Here is a 14948-nt window from a genome sequence, read left to right on the forward strand (position 1 = left end):
ACGTGGGTTCTTTCAAATTTTATTGGTCGAACTATTTTGTTTTATGGTAGTCACACATGATTACTTCTGAAATGAGTATCTGATCTTATGCTTAGAGGTATATTTAATCTGTGTCTATTGTTTTCATAGCGGTAATTATGACGTCATGACCATTTCCACGGTAAACAATATGGCGGAGCGGGCACCTGCCAAGGAGCGATAGGGCCTCGGGAAACAAGTTGACACTATTATTTACAGACTTGGTAATTGATATACTTGACTAACTTTACTGTATTTCTACTTATTCAAGCAGCGGAAAATCTTTGCTTTAAGCTATAGAATTAAGTAAATCACAGTTTGTTTTTTATGACTGATTATAGATCTACGGCGACGTCGTAGGCCTCAAGTCTACCATAACATAACATACTTTGTTACCGATGTCAGCAAAAGGTTTTGATAACAAACGTAATTTTCCCAAACAACACGTAATTATCTCAAAACAGCAGTGATTTATGTCCCAAAAACTGAATGTGGAATAGCATCTATGGCATGTGTCTTGTACTAATTTTAATTTTCATAACATAATGTGTAATCGCTGCATGGTTACACGAGATTAAATGCTTTAATTTTGTACAGTGCTACTAAATTATATCTACTCTAAAAATCATGTTGTTTCAGATGTCATTATGGTTGTGCATATACATTTAAATATGTAGCTTTTAATGTATATTCATATTTGAATATATGAATCTATATATCTAATTCTGTTAATATTTGTAAATATTACTGAAATAATTCTATCTTTTCATTTTAATGGCAGTCTCAAGACGTTACAATGGGAGCAAGTCAGTCACATGATCAGCTGATGCCAGAAGAGAGGAAGCTAAGACAGGACCCTGAAAAAATTGCAAGAATTGCTCGGTATCTCTCTGCTAGACAAGGAACTCAGAAAAGTTTAGTTAGTGCAGAAGAATTCAGTCAGCATGAACAAGATAAGGTACACACCATGCCAGGGAATCCTTTCCTGTCAAACATATACCCTATCAAATGATGCATGTAATATATACTGAAACACTATTAAACCATAGTTTTCACATTGTGTCATATATTGTGCTGATCATGTTGATTCATTATTTCAGTTGGAGCTTTGAATAATAAAAAAAGTGTTTTACATATGGCAGTAGAAATATGTCAGGTCAGTTTACGCTTCAACCATGCTATGGGAGAAGGGCTTTCTTCCTGTGTGCTCATACATTATCAGTTGTCAGCAATATTTGTACTTTGACTCATTAGCTTTAGACAATGTGAATATCACCAAACAATTGTTAGAAAGTGTGGCCACTCCTGAGAAAGATTACCACTATTCCATGTCAGCATATAGAAAATGGTACAAGCAGTTATGCTGAATTATCTCCCATTTTGGACTAGCGAGCAGCCAATTCTCATTTTCAGCAAAGTATGAAGATTCTGAAAGGAATTTACAAGAGGCTGGATCCCACTATCATGAAATCTACATTGGATGTGAATGGGGAAGTGCAGCTGTCATTCAAGTATGACTTCAATCGGGACCTATTGCTGGTCAAGGTCATCCGGTGCAGGGAGTTGAGGAACAGGGATGTCCGATCCAAAGCCTCTGATCCATATATCAGAGTATGTGTGTTGTTTCAGTATCTCTGGTTCAGGGGATCACATGCATGCATTTTATTTAATTCAGTATATGAAATGAATAAATAAACATCCATATAAATCATATAGATTTGATTAAAAGCATGGGTTTTAATAGACTGAAGACAGTTTGAAGAAGTCACGATGAAGATATATATGTACATAAGTTGTACACACGAACATTAGTGCATACATTTGCTGCCTTATATTCGTATGATCTGTTTATTGAACATCCCCATGCATGGCTAATAATCCTACAAAGACTTGCTGTTGTCATTGAAAGGAAATACGAGTAAGGAAAATAAAATCTGAGAGTTATTATTAGAATCAGGTATTGCTTGATTATAGTACACAGTATCTGTCGCCATTTGTAATTCCAGCTGGCATTAATCCCTGACAGTCGGGGACAGGGAGCAAAGACCACTCAGATTGTTGTGGAGACGAACGAGCCCATGTTCAACGAGATATTTGCGTTTACAAAGACAGAACTTGAGCTGCTGGATTCCAAGTTGATCGTCCAGGTCTGGGACTACGACGTGTCTAACCGAGATGACTTCCTGGGGGAGGTGATCATTGACATGACAACATTCAACTTCAAGGAGGAACCAGTGCATACGGCCTGGTATACACTCAAAATGGAGGTACGGTTGGTTACATTGGTCTTATGGATAAAAATGCATGGTTATATATTTAATGTGTTTGTATATTTTTTAGGAGATATAAAGGCACAATAGGCATGGTTCAATTAAAGATTTGGTATGTTTGCCTCTGCTCTTACTGATTGGGTTAGTCAAGTAGCCCAGTGATTAATGTGTTCAACTGATATGCCTAATATCTTGTTTGATTCCCTTAAAATATTTTATGCCTTTTGCCTGTCATGATGTTGCAAAAGCTATATAAGTGGCGTACAACCTCACTCACTTTCTCCCTGATCTTTGTTTCATTCATCACATATGCAGAATATTTCACGTCTTCTTTTTCTCTTGATATTGACTTTTTTCTTGACTTAAATGTATCAGTACAAAATAACATGAAAAGCTTTGAATTTGTGCAAAGTGACATATGCATGTACTTGTAGATAAAACTTTAAGTTTGATTTATCACAATGATAGATTTGTGTGCCAAAGACCTTGAAGAATTCATGACAGGCATAATTTATTTTATTTGTTGGTTGTGACAATAAATCTTGTTAAAAAAATTGTGATGTTCATACTGCATTTTAGATCTTATGACTAATATATAGTAGGCTGGATTTTAATAAACTATTGACTGACTAAGGCTTATATCTCCACTAAAAAAGCCTTGAAAATGCCACTTGATAGCCTTTAAAAGGCTTTGAATTTTAGTGTTCCACATCTGTATGAACCTTGGTTAAATATCATTGCCAACTAGTGCCACCTGTTTGAGTTGACTTTCTGTCGGTGTTCAGACTGACCTCAGCATCAGTGGGGAGATAGACATCAGCATGGCGTTCCAGGCTCCGGACCACCTGTACGTGACGGTCCACGGGGCGGCGAACCTCTCCCCCAGGGATGACAGCACCCTCGCTGAACCCTTTGTTAAAGTCAGTGTCCCTGGTGTGGGAATGGTGTGCAAATCTGAGGTGAGACATGGGATGTCTGAAGGAAATGACAAGATTTAGATGTGAAACCCATTCAGCATTGTTCAGATGGGTTCGTTAAGACTCGATTGACGACATAGCAAATATATCTCTTGAGCATTTATTTATTATCTTTTGAAATTGGACTAAAATTTGAATTTCTGGTGGTTCATGTGGTGTTGTGACATGGCATGTTTCTATTGGTATTGTTATGGCAATCATAAATATCATTAGAAGTCAAGTCACTATAAGCATGGTCCGCCTCCGTGGTCTAGTGGTAGAGCGTCCGCCCGGAGAGTGGAAGGTCCGGGGTTCGATCCCTGACCGCGTCATACCAAAAGACCTTAAAAGATGGTACTTGTTGTTACTCTGTCTGGCGCTTGGCATTAAGGGGTTAAAACAAGGACTGGTCGGCTCGGAGTCAGTATACTGTGTCTGAGTGAGGTATCCATGTTAAACTGCAGCATGGTATCTCAGTGAGCTAGCACTATCAATCGGCATCAGTCCGGACTAGTACAAGCAGCCATACAAACACACACACGTACATGCATGTCGCTATATAAGTGCAATAATCTTGGATTCAACGTTAAACCCCATTTCACCTCACCTCACTATAAGCAGAGATAAGAGTTGTCTACCCTTGATCAAGGTCCAATGACGCGGTTTTGACAAACAGCAGTGTTGTTATCCTTACAACATTGAATATCAGTTTTGTTGCTTGTGGAATGGCATGCTTAAACAATAAGAGACAAAATATTTTGTTTTAGCTCTTAAGTTTCAAACTGAACATCGTATATTTTCTGAATGAAAATCTATTTGCAAAGAGATGTTCATTATGAAATGTATATATCAGGATTATCAATTTCTGTATGATGACATTAGGATACCAAAGTGCCTTTGCAAACAGGTAAATTTTATCTTTCAGGTGCAAAAGAATACTCTGAATCCAGTATGGGAAGAGACTTTTGACTTTCAAGTGCCATATGAAGAATTGTCATTCAGGTACACACATCGTCGGTGTCATTCTTGCTGTCACAGATTTTTTGCAGCTGATTTTGAATTGAAATTTTATTTCATACTGATAATTTGTGCAATCAACTCCTGTGCAAAAAACTGGTGTTGTAATGGATTGGTGACAGTTTCAATTGTTGTCAAACATGTTGTGTCAAAGAACTTTTGATAGTTTCTGTAGATGTCATCATTCTGTTATGATGACAAATAACTTGGTGTGTGTCCTTTATATGATGGTACAGGCACACTCTAACCAAACATCCCCACAAACAAATGATTGTATGCTATTTGTAGATAGACTTGTTTGCTCCTGATAAAAAGGGGTTGTGGGTAGTTTAATGGTTAAAGTTTTCGCTCAACATGCCACAAGACCTAGGTTCGATTCCCCATGTGGATACAATGTGTGTTCATTTCTGGTGCAGACAATCGCAACGTTAAAGTCTCAATCCTTTTTCAAAGGCCATGGTCTGAAAAACCTGAGTTTTGAAAGTTTGTGGACATGTCAGTCAGTCAATCAGTCAGTAAGATACAGTCAGAACATAACAGCTTATAGAACATGACTATACAACTTTGTCTTTTCGCTCTTCACGAACACGCTTTACTTATCTATGGATGTTAGAAATGTGTGTAATGACTCATTATGCCAGGTGTTACCAAAATGCTATGGATAAAAACATGGTTTGTTGCAAGCAGCTGGTACTTTTCATTATCAACATGTTATGAAGAGGGATATTATGTCTGTTTATGCTTGATGTTGAGACCCAATGCAAGATGCTCTTCTCTGTACAGATATGTTGTGCTCCATGTGATCGATGAGAGCCAACAGGAAGGTAATGAATCTCTGGGACAAGTTATTGTTGACCTTGACCTCCTGGATCCAGAACGAGGCTACCATGGGACACACAAGCTTGCAGATCTGGTATGCATAGTTGAACTGGAATGTGTCTGTGGGGTTACTGTGATCTATCAGTAAGTGTAGTTGATAAGACAATACTGTGTCTGTGTTACTGCTCGTACAATTTTCAACCCCTAGTGTGGATTCCAGGTTAGAATAGGTCCCCCTGTGCTTGTTCTACAACTAATTGGATCCGGTGATTAGGCTCGGGAACCCGGTTAACTGCCATTATCGTATCCTGATGGCTTGGGACTCCACTCCTGTGAAGTTATGGTATATTTGGTGCGGACTCCATTATTTACTGTCCCTGTCCTATGACTGAAATATCGCTTAGTGTGGTGGTAATTAACAAACAAAGAAGATACCAAAACCAATATGTTGTCAATGTAGGCTAAATCATGAATTTCAGAAAAACAGTGAGCGTATCCGGAACAAGTGGTCCCAGAGCATGATAGCCCAGGAGTTCCGCGAGTCCTTCCAGGCGCACGCCTCCATCCGACATCCCAACTTCCTGTTCCAGCAGCAGTCTGGGAAGAAGGTGCGTCCTCAGTACTCGGGGCTACAGTGACTGTAGGCCAAGGGATCCCAACATGGGCTGTAACAATATACTCTAGTGCAATATGATAGGTGTCTTGATAGTAGGCCACAGGTTACAGTACTTGAACTCGACACATGACATGTTAAGGAAACATTTTCATTATGAATAGATATGAAAATATGAAACTAAAACATATTAGCTTGAGAGTTGTTATACATACAACAGAAAAGAGCACAGTTGAATGTGGATATATTGAAGCACAGTTTGTTACGTACATTGTTCATTAGATACGTTTTCTCTCAGAAATGCCTGTCATCTTGGATAAGACAAAACTCAGTAATTGCAGCATTGGCGATAATCCAAAGGTCCATTGACTAGATCTTAGATGTTGTGTTGGGTGGTAGAAACACAACTTTAATGTTCATTAGATGAGGCGCATTTGTGTGCACAGGTAGTTGTCAAGGTTTAACAAGGTTGAATCGTCACCACTGATTTTTTTATTTGTCGTGATTGTGTTGATTTGCTGAATGTCTATGGCCAGTTGTAAATGAAACTTGAGACTGAGTGAAATTTCTCAGTTTGCTATACATGTCGCTAATTAGTGGTATTTGGGCTTGTTGGGGATCAGATATCAGTTCGCTATATGTGTTAATTCGCTATAGAGAGTTTCTTATGTACATACATTTTATATGATAATATACAGTGATCCCTCGATATAACGCTGTCATCGGGGTCCAAGAAACTGACCCCGCGGTGTAGGAAAGAGCGTAGTACAGATATTCCTTGCTGAGGTTCACATTACGTAATGATGGTAGTGAATGGAACAGTGGCGCAATTATTTCACAGTGGCATGGGACATGTAGATCTATGTAACACTGATCATGGACGATGATTCAAAATGCATGCGTAAAAAAAATAAATACTTTGTGTAAATTAATCAAAGTAGTCTGTATTATTTTAAGAATGGATATTATACATGTAGAATCTAAATAAATGTTGTCATATTTTAAGTTTTTCGGGAGAAAAATTGGTCCGATCGCTGACCTACTCACATTATCGATCGATGCCAGTACATTACAAAATATATGAGATAAATCAGGGATTGTGTAACAGTTTGTTTGCTCTATCTATGTTCGTTCTATCAGTGTTCCATTCCGTGTATCACCTGTATATACTTGCATCGTTTTGTATCGGTACATGACCAACTGATACAGTACTCTTCTCATGGCACAGAGGATCATGACGGACCACATATACAGTGAATAGTTACGCCTTTAATCCCTACATGTTTCCAAATCTTGGAGAACAAAAATCTTGGTTGTTGAAATAAAAAGTGATATACCCCTTAATTTCATGGGCTATTGTGATTTACGAAAGTTCATGGTTTGTGTGCATTATCACAAATGTAACTTTATAATTATCAGGGGTCAGTTTACGACGGAAGATAAGTCATTTCCAGAATACAACTATTCAAATTCACACAAAACTAGATTTTACTAGATTGCGTTATTGAATATTTTCATAAATAGCTTCTGCTTGTTGTGTCAATCATTGTAGAATTTGCCGGTAATAGATCTGTATCGTGTGAAATATGACGGGATGTTAACAGGAAAGCATATGACATGTATCCATGTATATTTCAGGTGATCAGCGTCAGCTGCCGCAAAGCCCGGAGTCATGCCAAGATCAGGATAGTTGATGGCATCGCCGTCAACTAAACAAACGGGATAGCATCCTCGTCAACTAAACACACTTACAGGCATCCTTAACGAGACTCAACTTCAATTCTGTATTTGGTTGATGTAAAGTAGATAATGAAAAAACAAACTTTCGAACCTGCAACCAATAACCATATCAGCATTATGTTTCATTGTAATGTTTACACTCTCAAATTTGGACAGTGGACGTATCTATGTTTCGATACTGTTGATCATTATGTCAGAACTTTACAATTTATATTGTTTGATACAATCTTTGTTTTTTCATTCATTTGAGATGTATTGGCTTTTTGTATTGGATTTAATGTTTATACTTTGACCTGTATACAGTGTATACATGAGGGATATGGTGTTTCTTACCATTCAACGACTCTGTGGTACTAGCACTCTGTGATACACACAATCTAGCAATAGAGCAAATAGTTTTTCCATGTTTGACATTGCCAGATATAACATTTGTACTGCTGCTCCAAAGAAAAGTTTCTTTATACCTGCTGATCCAAACATACAGCTGGTCTTGCCTTGGGGAAACACTCACTAGAAAAGATAGACCGGTCCCTAAATAAATCTTCATGTGTCCTTGAAATGAAGACAACAGCTCAAGTGTTCTGCTTGCCTAGTTAAATGTGAAGAACATTTAGGGATCATTGGGAGAAGTTGGCCACATGTCTTATGTCAGTTTTTTAACCTTTTGTAAACACAAAAATAGAAAATGTCAACTTTTCTGTGACACGCTGCTGCCATTTATCAATCGATTATTATCATTATCAAACATTATTCTTTGTGGTGAGAGTACTGTTGATTGGCTTCCTTGTCCTCTGCGGTGTTGCAACTGATAGACACACCAGAAACCTATGATCAGGGGTTCGAATCCTGGCTTGCTCTGATTATGTTTCTAGGTTTGTCAGCATCATACCCATGGTCGTGGGTTTCAATAAGGTGGTAAGCATCAAGGACCTGCATCACTTAAGACTTTCCCACATCAAGCTGTTCATATGTAGTCATATACCTTAACTATTTTTCAAAGTGAAGGCAAACAAAACTGATCCTTCAAATTTGTCTGAGGCTTCACAGAACGCCCAAAGAGAAAATAAGTATAACTTGGAATTTAAGTTGAGATCAGAGTGTCTATTTATTGAATTTATTTGGTGCAATTAATTGTGGTATTGCAATATAGACCATTTTGAGAGAAGACATTAATATGAAATAGTTAGCCTGACTGTTGACCAGTTACACTGGCATTGTTGTCTTGCAGTTTTTATTTACGAATGACAAATATACATGTAAAGAAATACACCTAGGGCAGGACCCTTCACACTCTAAGACTTCTCTATTGTTTATTCTTGAAATGTGGTAGGCTACTTTAAGTATGCTTGTTACTTTCATTATTTTAACACATTTATAATATATGTACACTGTACATGCCAGTTGGAATGAAAAGCATTTGTTGTAAGGTAATCATGTGTTAGATTCATCAGTCTACTGATGTTTCTACATTTTATTATGGTTCGTATTCCTCATATTAATAAGTAACAATTTATTACTAAACTGTTATGGTAAATAAGAATATATTTTTCTTATTGATTCACTAATTGCCATGTAAGCAAAAACGTTTCTAATCAAAACAAAATGCATTTGTGTTTGTTAAATCTTTAAAGATTTGCATCCGTCCAATATTTACTTTTTATACTGAATAAATACTTGTTACATTTATGCCACGTTTCATTTTTCTTTTATTTGCAAAACAGGAGACAACGATAAACCAATCAAACGTTCTTAAACGACCAATGGTAAATTCGGGTAATTGACTACACTAGAAGTGCAAGCAGTATTTTGATGTCAGTGGAGGTCATACATTTTGTAACACACTGTCAACAGGAATGTGAAAATTTAATGGAAGTCTGATAGTGATCTGAGATGTACTATAATGTATGTCAAGTGAAGTTACAGTATTCACTTCTGCTGTAGGTCACGCTGTCATAACTGAAGCACCGCTACGAAGCTTGTGAATACAACCTCTTCCAGGTTTAATATTTATGATGCTGTGTGTCAACAGCGAGTTGGGGGACAGCAAACAGACAGGTAACTCAGTAGAGGGGCTGTCACCTTCAACGTTTGTTAGAAGAGTATCGCATGATCTCGGCAAGGTCGCACGTGTCTGCAACAGATGTCAACATGGCGGACCTGTTGCAGACACGTGCGACCTTGCCGAGATCATGCGATACTCTTCTAACAAACGTAATTATCATGGAGAGATGGAAATTAACGGCAACAGGCTGAAGTCACAAGTAGAATGCACCACTAGTGGGATATGTAGAAAAAAAAATCACACTACATCAGGCGTTATGATTGACAATGAAATGACTTATTTAAAACGAATAGTTGAAACGAAGTAATTTTGATGATGTGTTGTTGTATAGACAATCAGATTAGTCTGTAGACGGACGTATATACAATTCTATATATGTCTTTGGTCTGCAGTACTGCAATATAACAGGGATTGTCTAATGGTCATTGCCCTATATTTCATGTGTATCCAAGTATGTGGTTAAATTAAGACATGAAACGTTACGTTCTTCCATCAAACGATATATATGGCAATTTTATTGCACAATACTAATTACATAAAACCATCCTGATCCGCCCGTGTGGAGGTGCACCCAGCACAGTCACCATTCATCTTCGGTCCACAAAAGACATTTAAAACAATGCATTGAGATGCGTCATATATTCTGGAGCTACCTCATTAATCACTCGCCACCTGGAGTTTAATATACCACATATTCCTAAGTACCCTCGGGAAACTTCCCTTTATTTACAACTCTCGCCGTATGGCACTTACACGATTAGGTAACTTTCGATAAGCCCGGCTTTAATTTCAGTGGTGACAATGTCGGTGTTCTTTTACTACCCCCGTTTCACCAAGATGGCCAGTCGAGCTGTCCCTTCACGCCCCGGGCACTGTCATATTTCTTTCTGCTACTGTGAGTCACAGTGAAGCACAAACCAAGCCTACGTGATACTGTCGTATTCAGCTTACTTCAGGAACACATGGAATGCACGGAGGTGAACATGTATCACTCTTGTTTATACACTGTGGTGTGTGCATGGAAGTCGGGATTCACTCAAGGAAGTCTACACAACGAAGGTTTATTCTCTTATTGCAAGTGAACTGCGGTAGTACACTAAATCTTGATATATATCGGTTTGGGAGTCATAGTTCGCAAGTGCACTTAACTGCGATAATGTATACTCGGCATGTCGTTTCTTGTGTGAGTGAGTGAGCGAGTGAGTTGGGTTTTACTTCGCTCTTAACAGTATTCCATTATATCACGGCTTGTCAGCTCAGTGTTGGAGGAAAGTCCGAAGTGATGCAGGTCTCAGACGTTAACCACTTAGGTGAACCCACGAGCACGAGTATGGTGCCGACAAACCTATAAACATAATCGGGGCGAACCGGGATTCGAACAAATCATAGGTTTCTGGCGTGCCCAAGGGACGCGAATTGCAGGGCCTTAGGCGACATGGCCAACCGTGCTCCCATATCGTTTCTTGAATAAATAACTTTCACTTTGTGTGAGTTCATTGGAGTGTGAACCCCCATAGAGTAAGGGCCATATTTATGGACGAATGGGTTTACGAAACAAACAGAAACAAATTGCTTGGTTAGCCAATCAAATTCTGTGAATCTCTTACAGTTACACAACACAGCTACAACGGTGGCGGTTCTATCTACAGGTGAGATGGTGACGTCTGTTCCTGTAGCTCAATAATGACGTCTTAATTCTACGGGTTCTGGGATGTGCATAAATCAGGTTTTAATATTACCAGAGACGTATGATGTATATCGGGTGGGCACAATGTCTGACTGCCGTGCCCATGCAGATGGAGGGCATCTCGGTCACTTCATGATGTGTAAGACTACACCGGTCCAGCATACACCCAACCTCCCTGCTGAAACAGCCCATTTCGTTATACCTGTGTAGTTCAGTCGTTGAGTACGAGAACTTGACATACAAAGGTCACATCCTGAAATCGTTAACTAGGATTAAACCAGTTGGTTAACCCTCTTTTCACTAGGTGCTAGATAGCATTTTTCTCGATTTAAAAACAAAAGATTAAACTCTCTAAGTGTATATATTCCAAGTGTCTGCTATATGTAGGGATATAAACACAGCTAACACTGGAACATAACTTACTAGATATGGACTCAGCATATGCATTGGTAAATATAAGTCGCCTGTCTGTATTAGGTCTGTGTTTTATGGTACTGAGGAGATGTGGGTCTACATAGTCGATGTTGGTCAGTACATTGTTTTGAACAAAGGATATAGTTCTATTAATATACAACTTCTTTATTAAAATGACTGCAACGTGTCGGTGTAGATACTAACACCGTTATAAAGCGGTTTTAAGTGGTAAGGGTCCAAAATATACTCAACAACTAAAGTTCCTGTAACACCAATATTTTAGTGTATTTTTCAAACAAGTAAAGTTTGCTTTTCAATATTGTAGTACATATATGGAATCAAGTCACAAAAACGCAACTGCTACAGAAAAGCATGCATTCCATGCAAAAGTTGACTTTTATACAAGCCCCATGCATTTCACTACCCAAGAATGGGTATAAAAACATGTTCGTTAACGGGATTCCATATGCATTGTTTAGCATCGTGCTGACAACAACCACTTAGAAAAACAACAAAATTACGCAATTATCCAACATTATATGAAATGCCACGCCTGTCCAAAAACGAGCGTCTGTGAGCCATTGGTATGCTTGAAGCAGGATCGAGTCAACGTGATGTTGCAAGACAATTTAACGTCCACAGAAACACCATTTGGTGTTTATGACAACGTTGGCAACAGACGAATGCAGTCAGAGACCATTCTCGGAGTGGCAGCCACACGTAACCAATAATCGACAAGACAACTGGATTCGAACAACACTCCTACGAAATTGATTCCAGCCAGCAACAGTGACTGCAAGAAGCATCCCTGGCCTTCGACGAATATCTTCGCAAACCGTACGCCGTCGCCTCATATGTGCAGGGATTGTCGCCAAAAGACCCGCCAGACGTCCCATTTTGACAGGAAACCACCGCCTAGCACGTCTACAGTGGTGCAGACAGCGTCTACGCTGGACGGCCATGCACTGGGGACAAGTTCTATTCTCTGACGAGTCTCGTTTTCAGCTCAGCCACAGTGATGGACGGATTCGAGTGTACCGACGTCGAGGTGAACGTAAGGTCAATCATTGTGTCATGGAAGAAGATCGGCTCGGGGTCGGCAGCGTTATGGTATGGGTGGGATTACAGCAAGACAGAGGACCCGTTTGATAGTGGTAGAGGGAAATCTCAATGGACAGCGCTTCCGCGACGAGATCATCGGCCCTGTTGTTCTACCGCTTTTGCGTCGTAATGGCCCAGGCATTACCTTTCAACATTACAACGCCCGGCCTCATATTGCTCTACTTGTTCAGGATTCTCTTCAACAAAACATCCCCTGGCCGGCTCGCTCCCCTGATCTCTCACCAGTCGAGCACATGTGGGATGAGATGGATCGACGTCTACCACGTGTTCCACAGATACTCCAGGAACTTCGAAACATGCTCCAGCAGATACGAACAGATATCCCACAGGACTTTGTGCGACGCCTGGTCCATTCCATGAGACGAAAATGTGTGGACACACACGCTATTGATTTGTAATTTGACATTTTGGCATGTTCATGGTTGTTTTTTTATGAAATCACGCATTTTCTGAAGTCAGTATGGCAAATTAAACCATTTGAACACTTACAGGAGTCTTTTATCTGTTGCAAACCGAAATTGTTTCTGATTTGGTAAAAACTTAACTTTGCATTAAATCTTATTCAATGTCACAGGAACTTTTGTTGTTCAGTATATGAAAAATCCCCTCTCATTCAATGTTACTGCAACATCCAGACCCTGAAGCAATACAGAACCGAGCTACATTGAGGTGTTTTAGAAATACTACTTTTTAACTTTTCCAATCCAATCACATTTTAAGGTCAGACGTCCGTCACCTATAATGTATGGTTATATGAAGTGTACAGCGGGAGGTGCTTATATGATCACGTTACACTATCCACAGACACGATGAACTAAACCGCACAACTTGCGGTGTATTTACTCTGACATATATACATACTTTTACATATACCAGTGGATGGCGGCTGCGTCAATCTGGTATTATTAATTCGACACTTTAGTCGCCAGTTATGAATACATGACAGAAACCAAGATTCTCCATACCAACATCAGTCATTGGAAAAAGAGGAAACTTCAAGAAAGCATCGAAATCCAAAGAAAGAAGCCAGCCATTCACAGAGACCAAGGTATCTACCTGCCCTTTGTGTACTCCACGGTGCTATAATCACGTCATCTATATTACATCTTGGTTACCTTATTGCTTGGGCCACAAATAGCAGATCCTTGTCACCACTTTCACCACTTTAGTGTACTTATTTGAATCTTCTGTCAATTAATCCTTACTCATTGGCTTTGTCATTGTATTGTTATTTTTGTTCATTCAACCAAACCTTGTGTTTTGTAAACACACACACACACACACACACACACGACGCCGTCCTTATCCATTACCTCCCCATGTTTGTGGCTTGGTTCGATAGTGCTTCACGCCATCCACTTGTGTGCAGTGAACACCGCAATGTAGTGATTCCGATGTAGAATACGCCCACAACATACATCTTACCTGATACATTCAGTCCTTGTAGCGTAGGCCTATACATAGTGAGACAGCGTCCAGATGGGTGGGTGACCAGAGAGGATATGTGACGCTAATTCTTATTAACATGTGGGGCGGTCGGGCAGCCTATAGTGGATAGAGCGATCGCTCGTCACGCCGAAGACCCGGGTTCGATTCCCGAGATGCTTACAATGTGTGATATTGCTGGAATATCGCTAAAAGCAGCGTAAAACCATACTCACTCACTCTTATAGACACGTTGTGTACCTGGCGATCTCTGACCACGCTATTGTTCACTTGAGCCAGGCTCGATTTCCTTGGCGAACGCATACAGTATAATATAAGTCCTAATCCCCAACTGCATATTTCTCCCAATAACCAACTTAAAGCATAGAGTCTACTATGAAGAAATAATGTAAAACCACCCAAGCGTGCAGAAATAAAGGCTGGGTCTGGGTAGGGTCCAGAGGAATAAATAAAACCCGGGTCTAGTAAGGGTCTACTGGGAAGGAATGCAGGTCGGGTCTAGTAAGGGTCTACTTGGAAGGAATACAGGTCGGGTCTAGTAAGGGTCTACTGGGAAGGAATACAGGTCGGGTCTAGTAAGGGTCTACTGGGAAGAAATACAGGTCGGGTCTAGTAAGGGTCTACTGGAAAGAAATACAGGTCGGGTCTAGTAAGGGTCTACTGTGAAGGAATAGAGGTCGGGTCTAGCAAGGGTCTACTGGGAAGGAATACAGGTAGGGTCTAGTAAGGGTCTACTGGGAAGGAACACAGATCGGGTCTAGTAAGGGTCTACTGTGAAGGAATA

The 14948-nt window shown here is 39.7% G+C and overlaps 1 protein-coding gene across 1 annotated transcript; it reads left to right on the forward strand.

Annotated features, from left to right (window-relative positions):
• The first annotated feature begins 168 nt into the window (after window positions 1–168).
• On the forward strand, window positions 169–9062 carry LOC139445095 (synaptotagmin-1-like). The gene is made up of 9 exons (XM_071226183.1): window positions 169–242; window positions 800–976; window positions 1432–1629; window positions 2025–2285; window positions 3074–3247; window positions 4170–4246; window positions 5045–5174; window positions 5560–5688; window positions 7332–9062. The coding sequence occupies exons 2-9, from the start codon at window positions 815–817 to the stop codon at window positions 7404–7406; spliced, it is 1206 nt and encodes a 401-aa protein (XP_071082284.1). The 5' UTR covers window positions 169–242; window positions 800–814; the 3' UTR covers window positions 7407–9062.
• Window positions 9063–14948: the final 5886 nt, after the last annotated feature.

This window comes from Haliotis cracherodii, unplaced genomic scaffold (genome assembly GCF_022045235.1).
Source record: "Haliotis cracherodii isolate W230 unplaced genomic scaffold, xgHalCrac1.p SCAF_6, whole genome shotgun sequence".
NCBI classification, from domain to species: domain Eukaryota; kingdom Metazoa; phylum Mollusca; class Gastropoda; order Lepetellida; family Haliotidae; genus Haliotis; species Haliotis cracherodii.